The sequence below is a fragment of the Rana temporaria genome, chromosome 4 (assembly GCF_905171775.1).
Source record: "Rana temporaria chromosome 4, aRanTem1.1, whole genome shotgun sequence".
Lineage (NCBI taxonomy): Eukaryota > Metazoa > Chordata > Amphibia > Anura > Ranidae > Rana > Rana temporaria.
The window spans coordinates 474,325,681-474,347,004 of NC_053492.1; the positions used below are offsets into that span (position 1 = coordinate 474,325,681).

Consider the following 21,324-nt stretch of genomic DNA (forward strand, 5'->3'; position numbering starts at 1 on the left):
ATATCGATTCATCTTCTATCCAGCTGAACAGCTCCGCCTCACACTTCTCTCGCTTTGACAGCTGTTATATACCCGAGGGTGGGAGTCACCCATTTACATCACAGGGCGGCCCCACCCTCAGGTATATAATAGCTGTCACTAGCGGGAGAGGCGTCGCTTGGCAGGAGCCTGCTGCGGCTTTTTTGTCTCCGGGGGGGGGGTTACATCGCTGGACATAATTAAAAAAAAAATTAAGGACTTGTCCCAAGCTGTCTGTTGACTTTTGTGAAATGGTGGGGGGCAGGGGCATACAATGTACCCTGCTATCAAATAGAGAGGCTTCCAGATTCAAATAACAACCACTGGGCAAGGGATGAGGCCCTCCCCATGATGAGGACATGTGGCCTGGTTCAGGAGGGGCGCTCTCGTCCTCCTTTTCCACGGCCTGCCAGGTTTGCGTGCTCGGATAAGGGTCTGGAATGGAATCTTGGGGAGATCCCTATTACACTTTAGTAAATTGGTGCAGGGTTTCCCTTAACATCCATACCCGAAGGGCCTGGTATGGATTTTGGTTCCCCTTAATACCAGACCCAATGCCTTTAGCACAAAGCCCCTTGACTTGAGGACTTACCGATGAGGTCTTTCGGGGGGGGGGGGGTTTAAAGTCAGGATGCATGGTGACCTCAACAGCTTCCTTCACATTAGTGGTACTAAGTGTAACGGCTACCCGGGCTAGTGAGAGGGTCTCAGCCGTTGGCGACATCCTTTTCCCTGGCAAGCTGCGATATGCAAGTACCGCCGGTATATCCCATCGAACGCCCTTTCAAGAAACGAGACGGGCTACGTTTGCAGAGTCAAGCAGGACTGACTTTTATTGCACATTTCACCTCACTTTTTATATGGTTACAAGCTTACATGAACAATGACACTCTCCTCCGCCCCCCCTTCACACACACATACTTTGAAATAATGACATTCCCTTGAATCAATCAGTCTCTAGACCATTTGGCTCCAATCTTATTTAACATGACTTGATCAGACAATAGAATTCAATTAACCTTTAAAACAATTAAACACTCACAGATCATCCCATTAGCATACACCTGGCAGGAGGCTGTTACTACACAAAGGAGTCCATTAGCTATGTAAAGGGAATATTAGCATTCAGCAGTGAAAAAGTCCCTTGTATAATTAACCCTTTGAGCTCAGAATACAATGTGGTAAATCCAATTGTAACGAGCCATGCAGTTCTTTGTAGACCTCACTGTAGGAGTATTATAGGATGTCCCGGCAGAATAGTTCATACGTCCGTTACACTAAGCATGCTCTTCAGTTCCCTTATCACAATCTGGCAACTGTTACTTTACCCCAATATCCCCGTTTCTAGCAGAGGCAAGCTTTACAGTACCACCCCCCCATCTCAGCTGGCTGAGAAATAAGCTTCAACCATCAAGTAGCCAATAAAGGCATTAGAAATATGAGGCTAGGTTTGAGAAAGCCCAGGATGGACAAGAGCAAAGTTAAAGTGGCTGAAGTCAGGAAATAAGCTTACCCCAGCTGTTAGAATATTATTCCAAATTCATAATTCGGCAATTCATAATTTATGGCAAGCTTGCAAAACATATTTTGATTTATGATTAATCATAATAATTAGGTATGAATGAATGACCTTGATCAATTGATATGACATAATTCTTCTATCCAAAACTGAGCATTAGTGTTGCTCACGAATATTCGCATTGCGAATATTCGACTCGAATATAGCATATTCGAGAAATCGCGCTATATTTCGAATTTCGCGGTGAATATTCGCAATTCCGAATATTCGCATTTTTTCAATTTGATTTTTAAAACAGATCACATCCTATCGACGTCTAAAAGCATTGCTGGTATGATTAGAGACCCTGGGCCGAGTAGCTAAGCTGAGGCGATCCTTTTATGTTGCCAAATTGAAAAAAAAAAAAAAAATTGCGATTTTTCGCTATTGCGAATGCGAAAATGATTGCGAATTTTCGATAACTGTGGTAGGAGAACTCTGATTGTCTCTGATGCAAAAGGGGGGGGCTTTGTGTATGTGTATGTTATGAATATTTGTATGTTTGATATTATTTTTTGTAAGAAGGAAAAAATTGCGCATACCTTAAAAAAGGGGAGAATACAGCAGCAACTCAAAAATGTTATACAACATAAAATACAAGACAGAAAATGGAGTCGCTCTACAAGAATAAAAAATATGTCTAGTGGCAAGACATGTGGGCAAATTATAAAATAAACAAGCGCAAATAACTTGTGAAATACACAGTGAAACAAATATATAAAGAAATATAGTCCCAATAATAGAAAAATAATCTTTCATAAAAATGTCTTTGATATGTGAAGTGAAAAAAAGTCCAAAGCATGCAGCATGAACGTGTTCAATCTTTAAGGTGTTTGATTGACAAACGGCTGTGACAGATGGATAGAGTAAAGAATCACCACCAATGCAAAACACTTTTTATTTTCTATTGTAAAATATCAAGAATATTCTGAGCCAATCAGAGTGCTCCTTCCGCATTTGCCGAATATTCGCAATTATTTTGTATTGTAAAATATCACAAATATTCTGAGCCAATCAGAGCGCTCCTACAGCATTTGTCGAAATTGCGCAATAAATATCGCATTCGCATGTTGCGATATTTCGATAAAATATCACGAATATTCTGAGCCAATCAGAGTGCTCCTACCGCAGTTATCAAAAAATCGCAATTATTTTCGCATTAGCGAAAAATCGCAATCATTTAATTTCGATAAAATATCACGAATATTCGAATTTAGCGAATATATCTCGAATATTCGAATATATATTCGAGATATATCGCAAAATCGAATATGGCGTATTCTGCTCAACACTACTGAGCATTACTGGTCAACCGATTTGAGAATGACATAAGATTTGAATGTCAGGCAGTTGCTGAACTATGTCCAAAGTTGACATGAGTTCAGGAGGTCAGCAGGCTAACAGATAAGTATACACATAGAGTTCATGTGTCAGAGCTGACATGTTTTTACATGCTTTAAAGTTAAAATCACAGATAATCCATAACTTAGCTATTTATTTGATATTGTTGTTTAATTATTTAGAGCTAGTTTAAGTGAAGTCTTAGTCATACTAATATGTATTAGTATATAGTTAATGAAGGTATAGTAGGTAATATATGTTCATATAGGTTATGACGTTTCTCGGTATACTCTAAGTATAGGGTGTCACATGTGTGCCTGTCAAACTACTCTATTTGCTGAACCTAGCAGATATTAATGTGCCATACAAGGGTCTAAGTCTGGACCGTATGAGGTCATGACGTTCACTTGTAACATATATTTAAGCTTTGCTTTAAAGAAGGCTGAACACATTTGCACCACACACTTACATGACACACTGATACTCACTCACATTTACATCACACTTAAACTAAGACACACTCATTCACACCCTCTTTGAAAGACAACACTGACATACTGACATATTGACTAGGAGAACAGCTGAAGCCAGACGTCAAACGTCATTTCCTGTTTCTTCCTGCATCTCTTTGGAAAATCGCAGAAGACAACATGGCCTGAGGCTGCACACATGCTTTCATAAGCTTGCTACAATACTATCGATCCAATTCCAGATATTTTCATCTACGCTAAACTGAACTTTATACTATTTTTCATTGTGTTTGTGATGCCACCTGTGTGACAATAAACTCACACGTTATTTTCAAATCAACCTGACTATGAATGATCTTCATTCAGATACGCCCTTGAAGCTATAAGAATATTAGTTATTAATTTTACATTCTTACACCAGCCAAAGTTCTGGCTAGAGGCAATGCACCTCCTGGCAATCTAGTGACGAGACAGCCCTAGATATTTAAGGGAACACAACACTTGTACATTGGGTAATAGCTACACCTTCATCAAGAGGTCTGTAGACCTTCCTGTTGTCACAACCCTCTTATTGGCAAGAGACAGCATGATTCAGTCCCCCAGTCAGGGCCACCATCAGGGGGGTACAGGCTGCTTGAGAGCAACTTTAAGCATTCAGGCTTTTAACATGATTGGGCCAATACATAACCAAACTGAGGCAGGATAATAGCCGAGTTAGCAGGTAAAAGTCCTATCCTAGCCCATTTTGAAGGATAACCTGTTGTGTATTTTTGGGTGGGAAACCATTTGACCAGCATCAATTTCAAGCAACAAAGCCGATTTTAGGTCTTTCAGGAACCATGTTGGGAATAAAGCTAGGATACAGATTTACAAAAATAATTTATTTAAACATTTGCAGTTTTCAGGTTACATGTTTGACTCCTGCGGTACATCCACAAGCCTAGAACAGCAACAGCCACAGACCCAACAACCCCAGCAGTTGCCAGCGCTCTAGCCAGGTCCAATGTGGAGTAATCTGATGGATCAGTACCTAAGAAGAAAAAAAATAAAAATAAAGTGTAAGTCTTGAATCTCAGCTGAAGCCAACCATCCCCCCCCAGATTGATTACCTTCTAGTTTTAGGATTGCTTTATCATCCACAGAAACAAATGCAACAGGTCCTTGAGAAGTCACTGTGTTCTTCAGAGACTGAAGTTCAGCCATTCTCCCTAAAAATAGGATCAAGTTTAAATTCTATAGTAGATATTCTTTAAAAAGTTTCCCTTTTATTTAAAGCGAGTCGTGAAAAACCCAAGATTCTGCCACCTGAATATAAAATACTCACTAATCCTTTGACCACAAGAAACCACACAGCTGTCCCTGGCAGATGGAACACAAACAGAAGCACTGCAGTGGAAGTATACCTGAAGACAAGATTAGACACAATTAAATCACAGCAAAGCATTAGATAAAGAGACATACAATACAATGTATTCATTTACCAGTCCTTCAAGGGCAAGTTGGGTGGTGGAGTCCACAAATGTGAAGGTGCTGACCAAAAAGCGCTGGTAGTAGCTTGGTAGGGGTACAGCCTGTGAAGGAGCGCCAACAGGAATCAGCTGGCTCAAGTAGTTGTCTCCATTGAAAGGGCAACTGAAACCGAAAGACTGGAGAATTGAGATCTGCACAAGGTAGACGGGATAACTTCCATTCTACAGATTTCGTTACTCACCTGTCAAACAAGATGGGCCATTGAGGAAGGGGCATAGGATCTGCAGAGTTGGTAGCCCAGCAGTCATTTAGGACAAGGACCAGGTTTGGATCCATTCTGCCGATGATGCGAACCTCCAGGTAGACTGGGTCTCTGAGCACTTTGACCACAGGGTACTGGGCATCAGTGTAGTATGAGGCATAGTCGAAATCTGCATTACATAGCGAACATGTTACACAAGGGCAACAATTTTCTCTTTATAAAGTTCTTAAGTGGTTGGTTCATGAACCCCCCATGAAAGGAAGTCCCTTTCACTAGACAAAGGAAATTCATCCAATGAACAAACATCTTATTTCTGGGGAAGCCAACCCTAAGAGGAAGGCACAAGGCTTTATTGAACAGATGAAGAGTTTTACATCTAAAACTGAAAAAAAACATTTTATGCAAGAATATGCAAGTCATGTGATGGGAGTTGACACCCAAGAGGTCCAGATACAAATGTTACTTTGTTAAGCAAGGGTGTAAAAAAAAAAATAAAAAAAAAAAAAAATAAGTGTGTTTTGGGAGTCCAAGTGCCCCCTTCCATCAGGGCTTGACTGGCAAACTAGAAGTAATCTGAACTACAAGCAGTCCTTAAAGCAGCTGGTTTGGAAACGTATATATGCGAGTCATGACTTGTGAAGTCATGATGGACCCAACAAGCATAACATCTGATGAATAAATTCCCAGATACAGATGTTGACAAGAGGCCAGTTAGCATGCCAGACTGGTAGCCGATTGCTTGCTTTGAGATTATGCCATTGTCAAACCCCTTTGATGCAATACCACAGACTGTACAAGTAACATGGCCCATTTTGTTAAAGGTCTTGTCCTTTATTGCGTTTTAAGGCAAAGGAGTTAAATGCCAAGTGAAGCTACCTGGTACTTATGGCTGGAACATTTCCATTCCCAGAAGCACCATCGCATGTCCATAACCCTAGCTAAACTACAATAGTCACCCATTCGCAACACATTGCAGCTTTTGTTAATCCAAGAGCCAAGGGAAGCCAGCATGAGCTACTAGGGAATTCATGAGGCAGAGAACAGGTTAGCAGTAAGAACTAGGCTGCCATCACCACGTTTCATGTCAATGTTTAGTAGCCCTTAAATGGAACCAGCGAGAACCTCCCTCTGGCAGAGCTCCATGTTGGTCCTTCAGAGTAGCTGTTCTCAGATCCTGACAGGCATAATAGGGTTTTGGAGTTGAGGTACGGCTTTGAATATCCACCTTTCCCAGGTGTTACTAAACATACTTTGCCCCTTTCCGTGTAGCACAATGATGTTAGGCAGGGTTGCTAGCAAGTTTACCTGCAGGTATAGTTGCCTTGGCCAACTGAGTGATTCCACCCAATTTCTGGAATTGCTGCACTTCTCTCATTAGATGGCTGGGTATCTGGTGACATTAGATAAAACCAGGGCATTGCAAGGACAGATTAGGAATAGATGGGGCATCTCAGCCATGGGCAGGGATCTTCTTGGGTCCTTTGGCCTGCTGGGAGAGCCCATTTGGGTGGAGTCAGGTGATCGAGTTCTGTGCCATCTGGACAGATGTCTGGGTGGACATGTTGTGCTGCTAGGCCAGAGTCTGAGGGCCTATTCAGAAGCAAGAGAATAGGGTTGGCACTGCAGTCTAGCCATAACGGTTCTGCCAGCCTGTTGCCACTAAAAGGACCAACCACCTTATTACCAGCGAGTAGCTGAAGCAAGTACCAGAGCAATATTCTCACCAACCAGGGATGGTGAAGAATTGGGGAATGTAACGGAATGACCCGTGACAGAGCCTTTGGAAGGATGAGGGGTACTCCTGTGCCAGCGTCACCCTGTGTCCCTTTTGGGCATAGGGTGACTGAGAAATATTAGAAATTATATGACATTACTGACTGCAATATGAGCTAAGTGTTGGTTTATTCTGACCCTACCGGTCAATAGAATGACTCTTTCAATGCTTAGTCCAGGCTATTGAGTTGTTAAATGAGGCTGGCTCCTGAAAGACCTTTGTGTGATAACACTGTTTAAAGCCTATTGATGATCAGGTGTGAATACCTTTCTGTCAGAGACAGACCGTCTGTCTAAAAATGTGGATAGAGGGGAACTGATGGTGTTTTGTTTGAATTCTATTGATAAAATAATGTGATTCAAGCCCCCCCATGGTGGGATATGTTGGTGGAGAGTTTTGTCCCTGCAATTACTGAAACATGCCTTGTAACTGTATATAAGACTGAAAGTTACCATTAAAAGTGTTCATACATTTTGAAGCAGAGAATAGAGCCGTCAGTCTCATTTTCTGGGGAATTGTTATGGATCGTGTCCGCTGGTTTGTCGGTGTGTCGGATAAGCTGTCGTGGGTTGATGGAAGGTCGTAAACGGTGGTGACCATTACAGGGAACTTCAGCAGGCATCAAGCCAGCAGAGGTGACGCTTGAAAAGCAGCCTTTTGTACCAAGATAGGGACCCAGCAGGAAAGCGGGGGGTGACACTTGAGGAAGATACTCAGTGAGAAGGTTGGAAGAGCTCAGGAGATCCAGTGGCAGTGGATACGTAAGTCTAGTGAGGAGAGACTGGGAGCTCAGAGCTACAAGATTGACTGAGGAATTACTGAAGCTCATTACAACTTGTGTTAGAAACTGTTGCCATAGGAGACAGCAATCCTACACATGCAGACAGTGTCCAGCTGGGTGCCTTTTTCCTGCATGGCCGTCTACTTATAGAAGTCAGAGTCTAACTACCATTGCAACTACTTAAGGGTGTCCAGGCCCTAAAGTTCTGTTCTTGAATGCAAAGATTTTCCTGAAGTGTCTGGTGCCCATGAATTAACCTTGCATTATTCTATTATACAGGTTGTATATAAATCCAAAAGTTTGTGCAGCGCTTAACAAAAAAAAAAAAAAAAAAAGGCAGACAGTACAATTTGTTACAAGAGGAATCACACCCACTATGCCTTGTAACCCACTCTACACAGAAGGATGTCAGCTCTCCACAACTCGAGGTTCTCAGACCAAAGGGGACCTTGCTACACAGATTTTTGCAATGACTGGAGATCAGTGTAATGCAACATAAATCTACAAACTGTGGCCCTTGGGGCATTACTCCTACTGTCAGCAATAGTAGGCCACCGACACCAATGGCCATTATTCCTCCCACACAGTGGGGCACCATTACTTTAATGGGGCATAGCTTACTCCTGATGCCAGGACATTATCCACATATGACCCCCCCCCCCAGAGTAAACTGGCCCTTTGTTTAGAAAGTTGGTGACCCCTGCATTACACCAATGGGCACTAGCTAGAAGCAAGCCAATATGCTTCCACTAGTCAAGTTGAAGACTTATTCTCACCTTGTGCAATCCTCATCTCCAGCTCAAGAGGACCAGATGTACTGACAGGAAGAGGTGGTGGCAAAGTGTTGACTGTAAAACTCAGCAGGGGCACAATACCAGTTTGAATGAAGCTGCACTGCACAGTCACCCTAGAGAAACAGTACAGGATTAGATGCAGTGTGCACCCCCTCCCCAATCCCATTATGTACTACAGCAGGATTGCTCATCTTACCTCATTGTACTGTCCCTAGTAATAGAAGATCCTTGCCAGGTCTGGATTTGTCTACCAGCTTCAATAGTAGCTTCATAGTTCATGGGACCATTGGGCACCTGGGTGAAGAAAAGTGTGATTCCAACAAACCAGGATAGGTAGTCAATGACATTTTAAAGGCAATACCACCCACCAGAAGCGTTTACATCATATAGAAATAAAGTAGCTTTTTGTACAGCACAAGAAACCTACAGAAGTGTCTGTTAAGCAGGTTTTAGAGAAGCACAGGAGTAGGGTTGATGGTGCAGTAGAGTATTGGAGTGCCAATTAAGCCAGTTCATGAATGAAATAGTTGGATCACTCATGAATTGAACAGTCATCCTAAATTGGCTGAATTTCAGCTGGTCTATAGCCAACCAAACTGATAAGGAGACATGGAGGAACTCAGCTATGAGGAAAGATTAGAGCAGGGATATGCAATTAGCGGACCTCCAGCTGTTGCAAAACTACAAGTCCCATCATGCTTCTGCCTCTGAGTGTTATGCTTGTGGCTGTCCGAGTCTTGCTATGCCTCATGGGATTTGTAGTTCTGCAACATCTGGAGGTCCGCTAATTGCATATCCCCGGATTAGAGGAACTGCATTTATTCTCTTGATGAGATTAAGAGGGGGGACATGAGCAACGTGTACAACTATACAAGGGGGGGTCCATATAGTGAACTTGATGTAGTTATCAACTTTACGTCCATAGGAAAAAGGTCATCTCTAAATACGGAAAGGTTTCTTCACAGTAAGAGCTGTGACAATGTGGAATAGACTCCCTCCAGAGGTGGTTCTGGCCAGCTCAGTAGATTGCTTTAAAGGAAGGTCTGGATTATTTCCCAAAGTGCACACAAAATAACGGGTACTGGCATTTATAGGTAAAGTTACTCCAGGGAAAAAATAAATAAATCTGATTGCCTCTCTGGGGGGGGGGGGGGGGTTTCCCCAGAATGAATTTTCTCCCTTGCTGTAGCAAATTGGATCATGCTCTGCTGGGGCTTTTCCACCTTCCCCTTGAAGAACTGGGTATAGTATTGGTATATGGCAGGGATATGCAATTAGCGGACCTCCAGCTGTTGCAAAACTACAAATCCCATCATGCCTCTGGGTGTCATGCTTGTGGCTGTCAGACTCTTGCTATGCTTCATGGGACGTGTAGTTCTGCAACAGCTGGAGGTCCACTAATTGCATATCCCTGGTATATGGGATGGTTTATTTTTTTATGGTTGAACTAGATGGACTTCTCAACCTGACCAACTATGCTGGACTGACTCAACCCCGAACAGGGGCCTGCAGGGTGGTCTATGGACACTGGCTTTTATGGGAATGCTACCGAGGAAGGAACCCCCACAGCAAAGACAGAAGATGTGAATATGATCAACGCAAAGAAAACAGATACTGGGGTCACCTGCTATAGTCCAAGGCAGTGATGGCGAACCTTGGCACCCCAGATGTTTTGGAACTACATTTCACATGATGTTCATGTACGCTGAAGTGTAGTTGAGCATCATGGGAAATGTAGTTTAACCACTTAAAGACCTTAGGTGTTTTTCAGATTTGGTGTTTGCAAGACTAAAACATTTTTTTCTGCTAGAAAATTACTTAAAACCCCCAAACATTATATATATATTTTTTTCTAACACCCTAGAGAATAAAATGGCGGTCATTACAATACTTTTTGTCACAGCGTATTTGCGCAGCAGTCTTACAAGCGCACTTTTTTTGGAAAAAATTCACTTTTTTGAATTAAAAAATAAGACAACAATAAATTTGGCCCAATTTTTTTATATATTGTGAAAGATAATGTTACGCCGAGTAAAATGATACCCAACATGTCACGCTTTAAAATTGCGCCCGCTCGTGGCATGGCGTCAAACTTTTACCCTTAAAAATCTAGATAGGCGACGTTTAAAAAATTCTATAAGTTGCATTTTTTGAGCTACAGAGTAGCTCTAGGGCTATAATTATTGCTCTCGCTCTAACGATCGCGGCGATACCTCACTTGTGTGATTTGAACACCGTTTTCATATGCGGGCGATACTCGCGTATGCGTTCGCTTCTGCGTGTGAGCTCGTCAGGACGGGGCGCTTTAAAAAAATTTTTTTGTTTTCTTATTTAATTTTATTGATTTTATTATTTTTTACACTAAAATATAAAAAAAAAAAAGATCACTTTTATTCCTATTACAAGGAATGTAAACATCCCTTGTAATAGAAAAAAGCATGACAGGTCCTCTTAAATATGAGATCTGGGGTAAAAAAGACCTCAGATCTCATATTTAGGCTTAAATGCAAAAAAAAAAAAAAAAAAAAAAAAAAAAAGGAAAATTTGTCATTTAAAAAAAAAGACAGAAAAAAAAAAAATTGTCTCTTTAAGAGGCTGGGCGGGACTGACGTTTTGACGTCACTTCCGCCCAGCAGAGCTATGAGGACGGGTGGGGGCCATCTTGCCCTCACTCAAGTCCTCACTCTCCAGGCGGCAGCATCGGATCTCCTCCGCCGCTACCGACGGCTCCGGTAATCGGCGGAGGGCACGGAAAAGCGGCGGGAGGGGGGGGGCCCCCTCTCCCGCCACCGATAACGGCGATCTCACGGCGAATCCGCCGCGGAGACCGCCGTTATCGTTTACACGGCCGCCAGCTGAAAACATGGATATCTCAGTTGTGGCAGCAGCTGCTGCCGTTACTGAGATATCCATGTTTAAAAAGAGGACGTATATATACAGTGTGGGGTCTGTAAGTGGTTAAAAAAAATCTGGGGTGCTAAAGTTCACCATCACTGGGTTAAGGTGTTACAGGTCTCATTTGTGTACATTTGTTAATCAAGTCACCCATTGTCTGATCATCTCTTGGAGACATAGGTGTGCGCAGCCTATTGCATTAGGGTGTGCACCCCAAAGCTCAAATACATACTACAGATCACTCACGATGGAAGAGGGCGGTAAGTTACATATTTACCATCCCCTTCCCCCCACTCATCCTAAAACATCCCTGCAGCAACAGCCAGAGCAGAGTAGGGAACCCGGCAGCGCTGCAAGGGGAAGGAGGGGGGAACCTAGGCAATAGGTGAAATCTGTGCTGCACAGGGCGATTAGGGTGTGCCTGGGACACGCCTATGCTTGGAGATGTGACCACTTATTTTATTGAACGATTGTGGGAGGTTTATGATAATGTGCAATATACATCGTCTCCAGGAGTTGTGGGCTGGATGGTCTAGGTGGGCACTGCGTCACCTGGATGGCCAATTTAATTAGCTTAATGATTAGGTTTGTTGGCCGTTATATTCCTGTTTATAGTTTGCATTGTGAGGGTAATGTGATCAGGTTCTACCTGATCTGCGCTATAAATTGTGCAAATTGTCAATAGCGTTTTATTTTTCCCCAAGCTAGTATCTATTATGGGTGCCCACCTCATCCATTTAACCCTGGAGAAAAAAAAAAAAAGTTCTAAGGCCAATTTAATGCAGATAAGGCACCAAGGTTATTTACCACCTTTGATCAGCCACAGAACCTGTGTAGTTCATACGTTTTCGGTTTTAAAGGGATGAGGAGGCAATCCTAGTGCTCAGCTATAATACCCGGTTCCAGACTGGAGGAAGATGTATACTGATGGAAGCACCCAAGCTGGGTGCCATCATCCTCACCGTTTTGGGTGAAAAAGCTGAACCAACATTCACCTTTACCAAGTGATATCACAGCCTAAAGACCAGAATTCTAGCCAAGAGTTTATAAGTTCCAAGAACCGCAATCAGTCCAGAAGGTCTCAAATTTCATATGTAAAATAGAAAAAGGTGCAAAGGTTAGCCCTGCTAACATCATAAGGGTCAGACTGCTATAGTCCGGCTGTATTGCAATACCTACCTGATATGCTGTGGTGCAGGATAATGGGAATCTGAACACTACAAAGGAGTTACTGGTATCTACGGCCAGTCCACTGCAGGAGTCCAATCCAATCACCCTGACGGAGTCCAGAAGCAGAGATGGCACGGTCAGTTCACTGGACACTGAAATCACCATGTTGCCATCAAATCTGCACTGTGTGGTCACTGTATAAAACAAGATTGGGTTGTCACCATATAGACCAGACATGAAATTGAGTCGCTGATAACATTCCCACTGCAGTATTTATGAATTGCCTAATCCAACTTGTATCTGTACAGGTTTGATTGCAGCAAAGAGTGCAAGACCTTCTACGGTCTGCTCTAAAATGTTAGAGACACCCAGAGGGTTGCCCATTGTACCCAAAAAAAGATCAAAGTGTGGCTTAGAAAAAAAAAAAAAAATTGGTTATTATGTCTTTACCTACAGGCTGGCCATAGTATGTTCAGGCCAATATGGCTTCCCAACTTTAGTGCATCAAGCAACATCCTACTTACACTTGTCGCCAAAGTAACAGGGCATTGTAGCATCGCCCGGGGAGTAGCAGCATCCCATTGCAGCACAGGAGTCACTGGTTACAGGCGTGTCAGCACAGGACAGTTTGTCCTCTTGAGCAACAGCATAGCAGACATCAGGGCTGGGGGCATCCAGGGCTTCTATACAAGGAGGGAGAGTTGTTTTATAACATGCAGTACATTTAGATTTTTCTACAGTTAGGACTTCAGAAACAAGATATACCCTGTCCCAGTAGCTCCCCCCCCCCCCCAAAGTAATAAAGCTACATTGTGCTTTTGTCCCAGGGGACAATGCAGATTCCCATTTATAAGATGAGACATGTTACCATTCTGTATTGGACATCTCTTCTCTGCCTTGTATTGGTCAACAGCACCATCATCATTTTCTTCCAGAAGCAGAACCATCATATAATCCCCATCCTAGAGAAAAAAAATAAAAAATAAAACCCAGTACGCATTACACCAGGGGTCTCCCAAATTCTAACACAACGGGCCCGTTTTCTTCCTTTCAAACTTTAGGGGGCGGCGGTCAGTGGGAGTAGACAATGCAGAGGAATTGGTGGAAGCAAACGAAGCTGTAGGCTTTGTGGTCACTGGGACGACTAGTGTACCAAGGGCCACTCAGCCTGCAGACGGGTTTGGAGACCTCCCTGCATTTCACCAAACCAAGTTGCGTTGCCCCAATCCCTTGTTCCAAAGCCTACTGATCCATGTCTAAACCTCCCCACCTACCAAGGATTCAGGCACTTTTATAAGTTACCAGGGGCTCTCCACTTATAACCAGCACAGGTCAAGCATGCTTAGAGACATATTTTTTTGCCAACGAAGGGTTAGAGTACTGTCCAATTTGGAAGTTCTCCCTTCACTCCTGTCCTGAAGATGCTACACGTGAAAGCTTATAAAGGGAGCACATTGCCTTTGAGACATGCCACCAGAACAAGTGTTGTCATTTGATTTCCCTTCGCCACAGGGCCATCTTAATAGCATCATAGGCCCCTGGGCAAAGTAATGCTCTGGGGCCCCTACAATGATGACAGTGCAGGTAAACAGACATCAAGTAGGTAGGAGGCAAACTGCCTCCCCTGTATCTATCACTCAGTCCCCCCCCCCCCCCCCCCCCCAATTACAGGGCAGCGTGGGCTCAAGGACCAGCTGCTTTGGGAAAAGTGCAGGGCCCCCCCATGCAGCTAGGGCCCCTGGGCAGTGCCGTCTCATTAAGACAGCCCTGCTTCACCACTTGTTCTGGTAACAGCTAAATGATCTCCCATGTGTGGCAATGGTTGCCAGACAGATGACCCATTAAGGGGGTGGACAATAAACTTAGACAGTCTTTGCATTACTAGCATAGATAACAGATTTATAGTTTTTGGATCCCTACATCTTTGAAAGGAGTTGGCCCATGACTGCATCAAAAAGCCCAAGTCAGTGATGTCAGGCTTACCTCTTCTCTTACGTAGCATCCATCATAGGCAGCAGCGATCACCATTGTGTTATTGGGTCCATGTCTCACCCAGATCCCACAAGCAGAGTCATTGGCAGGATCCTGAAATTTATCCTGGAAATCTGAACACAAAAAGTTAGTCGCTTACTAAACTCACATTATACCAAACCAAGTGTCATTCACTTCTGAAGTCAGGTTAGCAGAAGATTGTTAGACCAACCAAACCATGAAAATTCTTCGTTAGACAAACAGTTAAAGTATAACTAAAAGGCACAGTGATGTAGTGGTTAGCACTTTCACCTAGCAGTAAAAAGGGACGCTGGTTTTAATCCCAACCACGACACCATCTGCCTGTGTGGGTTCCTCCAGGTACTCTGGTTTGCTCACTCTAAAGACATGCTGGCAAGTCAATTGGCCCTAGTTTATGTATGAATGTGCGTTAGGGTAAGGTGACCAGATTTTTAAAATGAAATCCTGGGACATATTTTGTTTTTACTAGTAATGGTGGCAATCAGCGACTCTCTGCCCGTCACCTACCTCACATACCATCAAGTTTTACTCTCTGGGCCCCGGCTACTACTGGGTGGGGAACGAAGGAAGATCACTCCGCCAAGGAAGGGACGGAGATAAACAGGAGGCTGGCCGGGACTTGAGCCAAAGCAGAACATGCGAGCGGAGCCGAATGGGCATGCACCCAAAATGGAAGAAATATTCCCTCCGCTCAGCACATGATCAGAAAGGGGCACAGATAATGGAAAACAAATACACCCCTAAGCTAGTAGGAACGGCGGAGTGGAGATGTGCAGTTCAGATTTTTTTTTTTATTCGGCACCGACTGTTTTTTGAAATTGCCCCAGCCCTTGTTCAAATCCAATCCGGGGACAAACTTTGTCCAGGGACAGTGTCCTCAATCCGGGGACTGTCCCTGGAAACCGGGAATGTCTGGTCACCCTATGTTAGGGACCTTAGGTTGTAAGCTCCTTGAGGGTAGGGACTGATGTGAACGTACAATGTATATGTAAAGTACGACGTTAATTGACTGCCCTATACAAGTACCTGAAATAAAATGCAAAAAAACAGAGTGGAGAGGGATTAGAACACCCGTCTGTTAGTATTCAGCCTCTCCACTTGTCTTACATATTATGATCATGAAAGTGAAATGAAAAGTGCCGAATTGTGGGTTGTTCCCAGATGTGAAGGGGACACTAGTTCTGGTGACCTGGTGGTCCCCAAGGGATTCCCCTTCACTTCCTATGATATAGAAAGATAGAACACCCCCCCCCCCCCCCAATGGAGCCATGATTAGTTTTGCTTGAGAAATTACTTTGAAACCCTGGAATTTCCAGCTGAGGGCATCTTAAGGGGGTTGTAAAGGTTTTTTGTCCCCGCCTAAATATCTTCCTTTCCCTTAGTGCAGTCCTCCTTCACTTATCTCATCCTTCCATTTTGCTTTTAAATGTCCTTATTTCTTCTGAGAAATCCTCACTTCCTGTTCTTCTGTCTGTAACTCCACACAGTAATGCAAGGCTTTCTCCCAGGTGTGGAGTGTCGTGCTCGCCCCCTCCCTTGGACTACAGGAGAGTCAGGATGCTCTCTACATTGCAGATAGAAAAAGGAGCTGTGTGTTAGAGCAGTGTTTCTCAACTCCAGTCCTCGGGGCGCACCAACAGGTCTTGTTTTCAGGCTTTCCATTATTGTGCACAGGTGATTTGATCAGTTTCACTGCCTTAGTAATTACCACAGCAGTTTGATCTGAGGGAAATCCTGAAAACATGACCCGTTGGTGCGCCCCGAGGACTGGAGTTGAGAAACACTGTGTTAGAGGGCGTTCTGACTCTCCCGTAGTCCAAGGGAGGGGGGCAAGCACGACACTCCACACCAGGGAGAAACCCTCGCATTACTGTGTGGAGTTACAGACATAACAGATCTAGGCCAGAAGTAACCAAATAGGACGGTATATTTACTGTACTCCATTCCCCCCCCCCCCCCCCCCCAAATAGTAATGTTGACCGAACGGTTTAGTTATATGTAGCCCATTGACCATCATAGCACATTTACTGTTAAATTCAGAGTATAGGCAAAATTTCAGATAGAGTAAGGGAAGGTTATAACCCCTGTCAGTTTTTTTTGCCATCTGTGTCCCATTAGGGAGATTTCCCTTTACTTCCTGTTCATAGCCCAAAAAAAAATAAAAAAAGGCAGCGAGGAAACACCTGCAAATTATGGAATCCCCGGGGACCCCCAGGTCACCAGAAATTGTTTACTCTTTGGAAGATCCACCCTCCTTACTTTTCTGGGGACTACCAGGGCTTTTTTTCTTAGGAGGGAGTTCCTGCACCTATTTTCTGAGTCACCTCTTGTATCCACCCCCTACCCACCTCCAAGGGCCATTCCTTGGTTCCACCCCCTACCCACCTCCGAGGGCCATTCCTTGGTTCCACCCCCTACCCACCTCCAAGGGCCATTCCATACATTCAGAGCTGGAGGTGCCGGAACTGCGTTCCTTCTAAAAAAAAAAAAAAAAAAAAGCCATGGGGACAACTCAAGACTCTTTCTACCCTGCAGGTAGAAGGCATAGGCACCTCTCACCAGCAGCCTGTTAAAAAAAAAAAAAAAGAGTAGATCTTCATGCATCATGGGTAGGGCTGCCCATTCATTGCAAGGGGGTGCCCTGGAATCTGGGGGGGGGGGGGGGCAGCTACCCCATATTTCCCCCCCCCCCCACTTCCTGCTTTGTTTGCGGTACAGGAAGTGAAATCTCCCCAATAGGACAGATTGGTAAGGGTAGGAGGAATAATCTTGAGTTGCACTTTAATAAAGGAGGTATACCCATCCAGTCACTAGATCTTCAATATCTCAGGACATTGGCTACATTCTAGTGCAGATCCTGGATAATATCACACTGATCCCTATTTATCATGAGCTACTCCCATCCCCCATGTTCTGTGAGCCACCAGCCAATTAGTAGGAACAACATCCCAACTTTTGGCAATTTCCACCCTTAAACTAAAAATAACTGAATTAAAAAAAAAAAAAAAAAAAAAAAAGGGGGGGGGGGGGGGCGGGATTAGCAGGTAGACGACTTACCCAACACTTTCAGGGAAGAGGTGGCCCCTTCGTTAGGCATAGAAAAGGACAATTCCATCTTGTCCAGAGCACAGTGGAGGAGCGAGGAGCTTTCAAAGTGTCCATTGGCCTCACACAGCAACCAGGACAGACTGAAGCTCCACAACAGCAGTGCTAAGCCCATTCCTGTCCTGGAAGATCCCATCTTGATGATCACTTGTAATCCTGACCCTCAGCCCTGACCTGAGATTTATACCCTGGAGAGAGGGCGGGGCTTCAGTCTGATTGGTCAGGGACTGCTATGCACACAGGTGATCCTTATACTTGCAAAGGTGGCCGAGAACTGCTGATTGTGGGTCTCTTCATACCAATCAAGGCTCATGTTCTGGGAGGATTAAATAAAAAAGAGAATCATTTGTTACTTTTTTTTTATTTGTATTTTTTTTGCTCCTTTTTTATGTCCCATAAATGTACAAAATTGGGTCTGATTTATGAAAACTGGAGCAAAGAAAGAAAACAAAATGGGTCTCTTCTCCAGAGCAGCCAATAATCCTCACCCAAGAGATCAGATTTTGGTTTAGCTTCCAGTTTCCAATGTCCGGCCCTCAGGCTCCATTCACTTCTATGCATGTTGATTTTGAGCGTTTCTGCGGTGCTTGCTGCGTTTTTTGGACACGCGTTTTTACCGTGATTTTGCTGCGATTTGCGTTTTGTTTCTATTTATTTTTTACACTGTATATAGCTGGTTGCTAAGGAGGGGGCCTGATTAGAGCCATAGGCTCTAATAAGCTTCAAAATAGGGTGGGCTCGGAATGCAGAGCATTGCGTTCGGAGCTCACCCAGGTGTGTTAGAGAGCAAATGAAAATGTATTTTCTAACGCTGACCCACCTCTCCACCAATCAGGAAGCACGGGTCTGATACCCATCACCTAATTGGCTGACAGTACAGGCAAACCTATTAGACGCCTAGCAGGAGGAAAGAAGAGAGGCGCACGGTGGAAGCATGGAAGACACTACCCGCCGCCGTCACCCGCTGTCTGACCTGCCACCAAGATGGGGTAAGTGCAGACAACGAGCGGGCGGGGGGGGGGTGTGCTAGGTAAATGGGGCACAGTGGCTGCAATTGATGAAACAGTAGCTGCATTTGATGGGCACAGTGGCTGCGTTTGATGGGCACAGCGGCTGCATTTGAGGGGCACGGTGGCTGTGTTTGATGAGCACAGTGGCTGTGTTTGATAGGCACAGTGGCAGCCTTTGATAGGCACAGTGGCTGCATTTGATGGCACATTGGTTGCGTTTGATGGGCACAGCGGCTGCATTTGAGGGGCACGGTGGCTGTGTTTGATGGCACATTGGTTGCGTTTGATGGGCACAGCGGCTGCATTTGAGGGGCACGGTGGCTGTGTTTGATAGGCACAGTGGCAGCGTTTGATGGACACAGTGGCAGCGTTTGATAGGCACAGTGGCAGCATTTGATAGGCACAGTGGCAGCGTTTGATGGCACAGTAGCAGCGTTTGATGGGCACAGTAGCAGCGTTTGATGGGCACAGTGGCAGTGTTTGATAGGCACAGTGGCTACGTTTGATGGCACAGTAGCAGCGTTTGATGGGCACAGTGGCAGCGTTTGATGGACACAGTGGCAGCGTTTGATAGGCACAGTGGCAGCATTTGATAGGCACAGTGGCAGCGTTTGATGGGCACAGTGGCTACGTTTGATGGCACAGTGGCTACATTTGATGGCACAGTAGCAGCGTTTGATGGGCACAGTGGCTGCATTTGATGAACACAGTGGCTGTATTTGATGGGCACAGTGGATGTGTTTGACGGGCTCAGTGGCAGCGTTTGACGGGCACAGTGGCTGAGTTTGATGGCACAGTGACAGCGTTTGATGGGCACAGTGGCTGCGTTTGACGGCACAGTAGCAGTGTTTGATGGGCACAGGAGCTCCTCTTTAAAATTGTGAACACTCATGGAATAATGACAAATTAAAAATCTCTGGGATCCGAACTACAGCTATGTGCCGTTCAGAATCCCTTAGAACAAACACCAGGCAGGCTGTATGTAAGTTCAAACAGGAAGACCATTATTGGAAGTACACAACATACTTTTATACAGAATTTGGAACATCCCGCCCCCAACAACCGCTTTCCTATTGGTCAATTGTAAAGTACATGTAGTCCTCCTTCAGGTCCTCTTAGCCATGCAAATGAGGACTTGAAAATGAGTCAGCAGGGATTGGTCCGATAGCTTGATTAGAAAGACTGCTATGTGTAATGAGACAGAAGCCCCAGGGGGCAATCAATGTACACAACAGCCAGACACAGAACAATGGAGCCTTAAGACAGAGCAGAAGACCCCCCACTGTGTAACAGATTTCAAGGAGGAACACTTCCGCATTCCAAGGTTCATGACAGTTTTCATTATATTTCTTTTTTTTTTTTTATTAAACGTTTTTATTTCCCACAAAGATGTACAATTTTCCAACACACAAACATTTTTCCTTTGTTCAGTACAATCATTCCACGTGTGACATGCGTAGGTAATACATAAAAGTTCCTAGTCAGTTATAGAGACTGTTACCATGTAGTGATACGGTTGTTTTCTCTCAAGCGTCTTCCAGGACAGCCCATGAGACCTAGGGCTCCTCCTACCAGGACAGGAAACACGTTAACCCCCACCAGATAAAAGGGCGGTCCTCCAGGCCCCATGCCAGTATTAGTGTTTCCTCCGGATGGGGGGTAACATGTTTCAGGAACCTGGTCCCCTAGGTCTCATGGGCAGGGGCTCTAATGACCGTTCAAAGGGGTATGTATATATTTTGACTAACCTCCTTGCCATTAGCAGTTTTTCCATGGGGAAGTTTTTGCTGCTGCCCTTGCTTCTTTGTGCCTGGAGAGGGCCAGGACCGGGATGGCGTCGGGTCCCTTGCGCTGTTCGCAGCACAGGCTGTATGTTGGTGAGAGTGTTTCCCGCACACAGCATGGCTGATTCGTGCTGGGAAACGTGGAGCTCACTAGCGCTGGTAGGGGCGGAGCCTCTGCGCTTCAAGCTGGCTACAGGAAGATCCGGCGAGGGTCACTTCCGGGTCGCATGACGTCATCCTCGGGCGCCGGAGACATGGTTCCTGTCTCCATAAAACGGCGCGAAACGGGGGCTAATGGCTGCTGGTGATTTCTGGTAAAGACAGCACAGGCTGTAGGACTACCAGACGGACGGCATGGACAATCCTGCGATAATCGCTCAGGCAACGGATGCAGTCCCCAACACCAGCACCTCTCAGGTAAGCTGCAAGTGTTTTTTATGGTCACTTTTTCTTGCTATCCTGGTGAAGGTTTTTACCCCCCCCCTCCCAATCATAGGATTAGGTGTTAGGGGACACATTTTCTTCTCCTGCACGTGGTGATGGAGTATTTTTTTGTGGCTTGGGTTACTTATGGGGTCATTTAATTTGTGTCTTTCAGGCCAAGACTCAGGACAAAGCCCAATCACAGCCACATAAGAGAAAATGTGCGGTGTGCGGTAACAAACTGAGTTCCACTTGGGGAAAACCAGTTTGCCGCACTTGTATAGATGGTTTAGTGAAGGATGACCCAGTGACCTCATGTCAAAAAATGTTGACTTCGGTCAGGGATGAGCTTGCTTCTACCTTTGGCTCATTTAGGGAGTTGATTGACAAAATGCAGGTTCCCCAACAGGGTACATCTTCAAAAAGAAAGGCTTCAGTGGTTAGCACCCCGCAGGT

General features: G+C 44.7%; 1 protein-coding gene across 1 annotated transcript; it reads right to left on the minus strand.

Annotated features, from left to right (window-relative positions):
- Positions 1-4,253: 4,253 nt before the first annotated feature.
- LOC120938105 (zona pellucida sperm-binding protein 4-like) lies at positions 4,254-17,828 on the minus strand. Its single transcript, XM_040351818.1, has 12 exons — positions 17,604-17,828; positions 14,517-14,638; positions 13,402-13,495; positions 13,058-13,216; positions 12,543-12,727; positions 8,665-8,762; positions 8,451-8,581; positions 5,099-5,288; positions 4,869-5,019; positions 4,712-4,790; positions 4,497-4,595; positions 4,254-4,417 (listed from the first exon to the last, which is right to left on the minus strand). The coding sequence occupies exons 1-12, from the start codon at positions 17,785-17,787 to the stop codon at positions 4,272-4,274; spliced, it is 1,638 nt and encodes a 545-aa protein (XP_040207752.1). The 5' UTR covers positions 17,788-17,828; the 3' UTR covers positions 4,254-4,271.
- Between the last annotated feature and the right edge of the window lie 3,496 nt (positions 17,829-21,324).

Excerpts from the sequence above, each read along its gene's own strand:
- LOC120938105 (XM_040351818.1), bottom strand. The coding sequence starts at position 17,787 with ATGGGATCTTCCAGGACAGGAATGGGCTTAGCACTGCTGTTGTGGAGC. Across the intron at positions 13,496-14,516 it reads GATGCTACGTAAGAGAAGAG|GATGGGGATTATATGATGGT; the intron begins GTAAGCCTGACA and ends TTTTTTCTCTAG. Across the intron at positions 8,582-8,664 it reads ACTAGGGACAGTACAATGAG|GGTGACTGTGCAGTGCAGCT; the intron begins GTAAGATGAGCA and ends CTGTTTCTCTAG.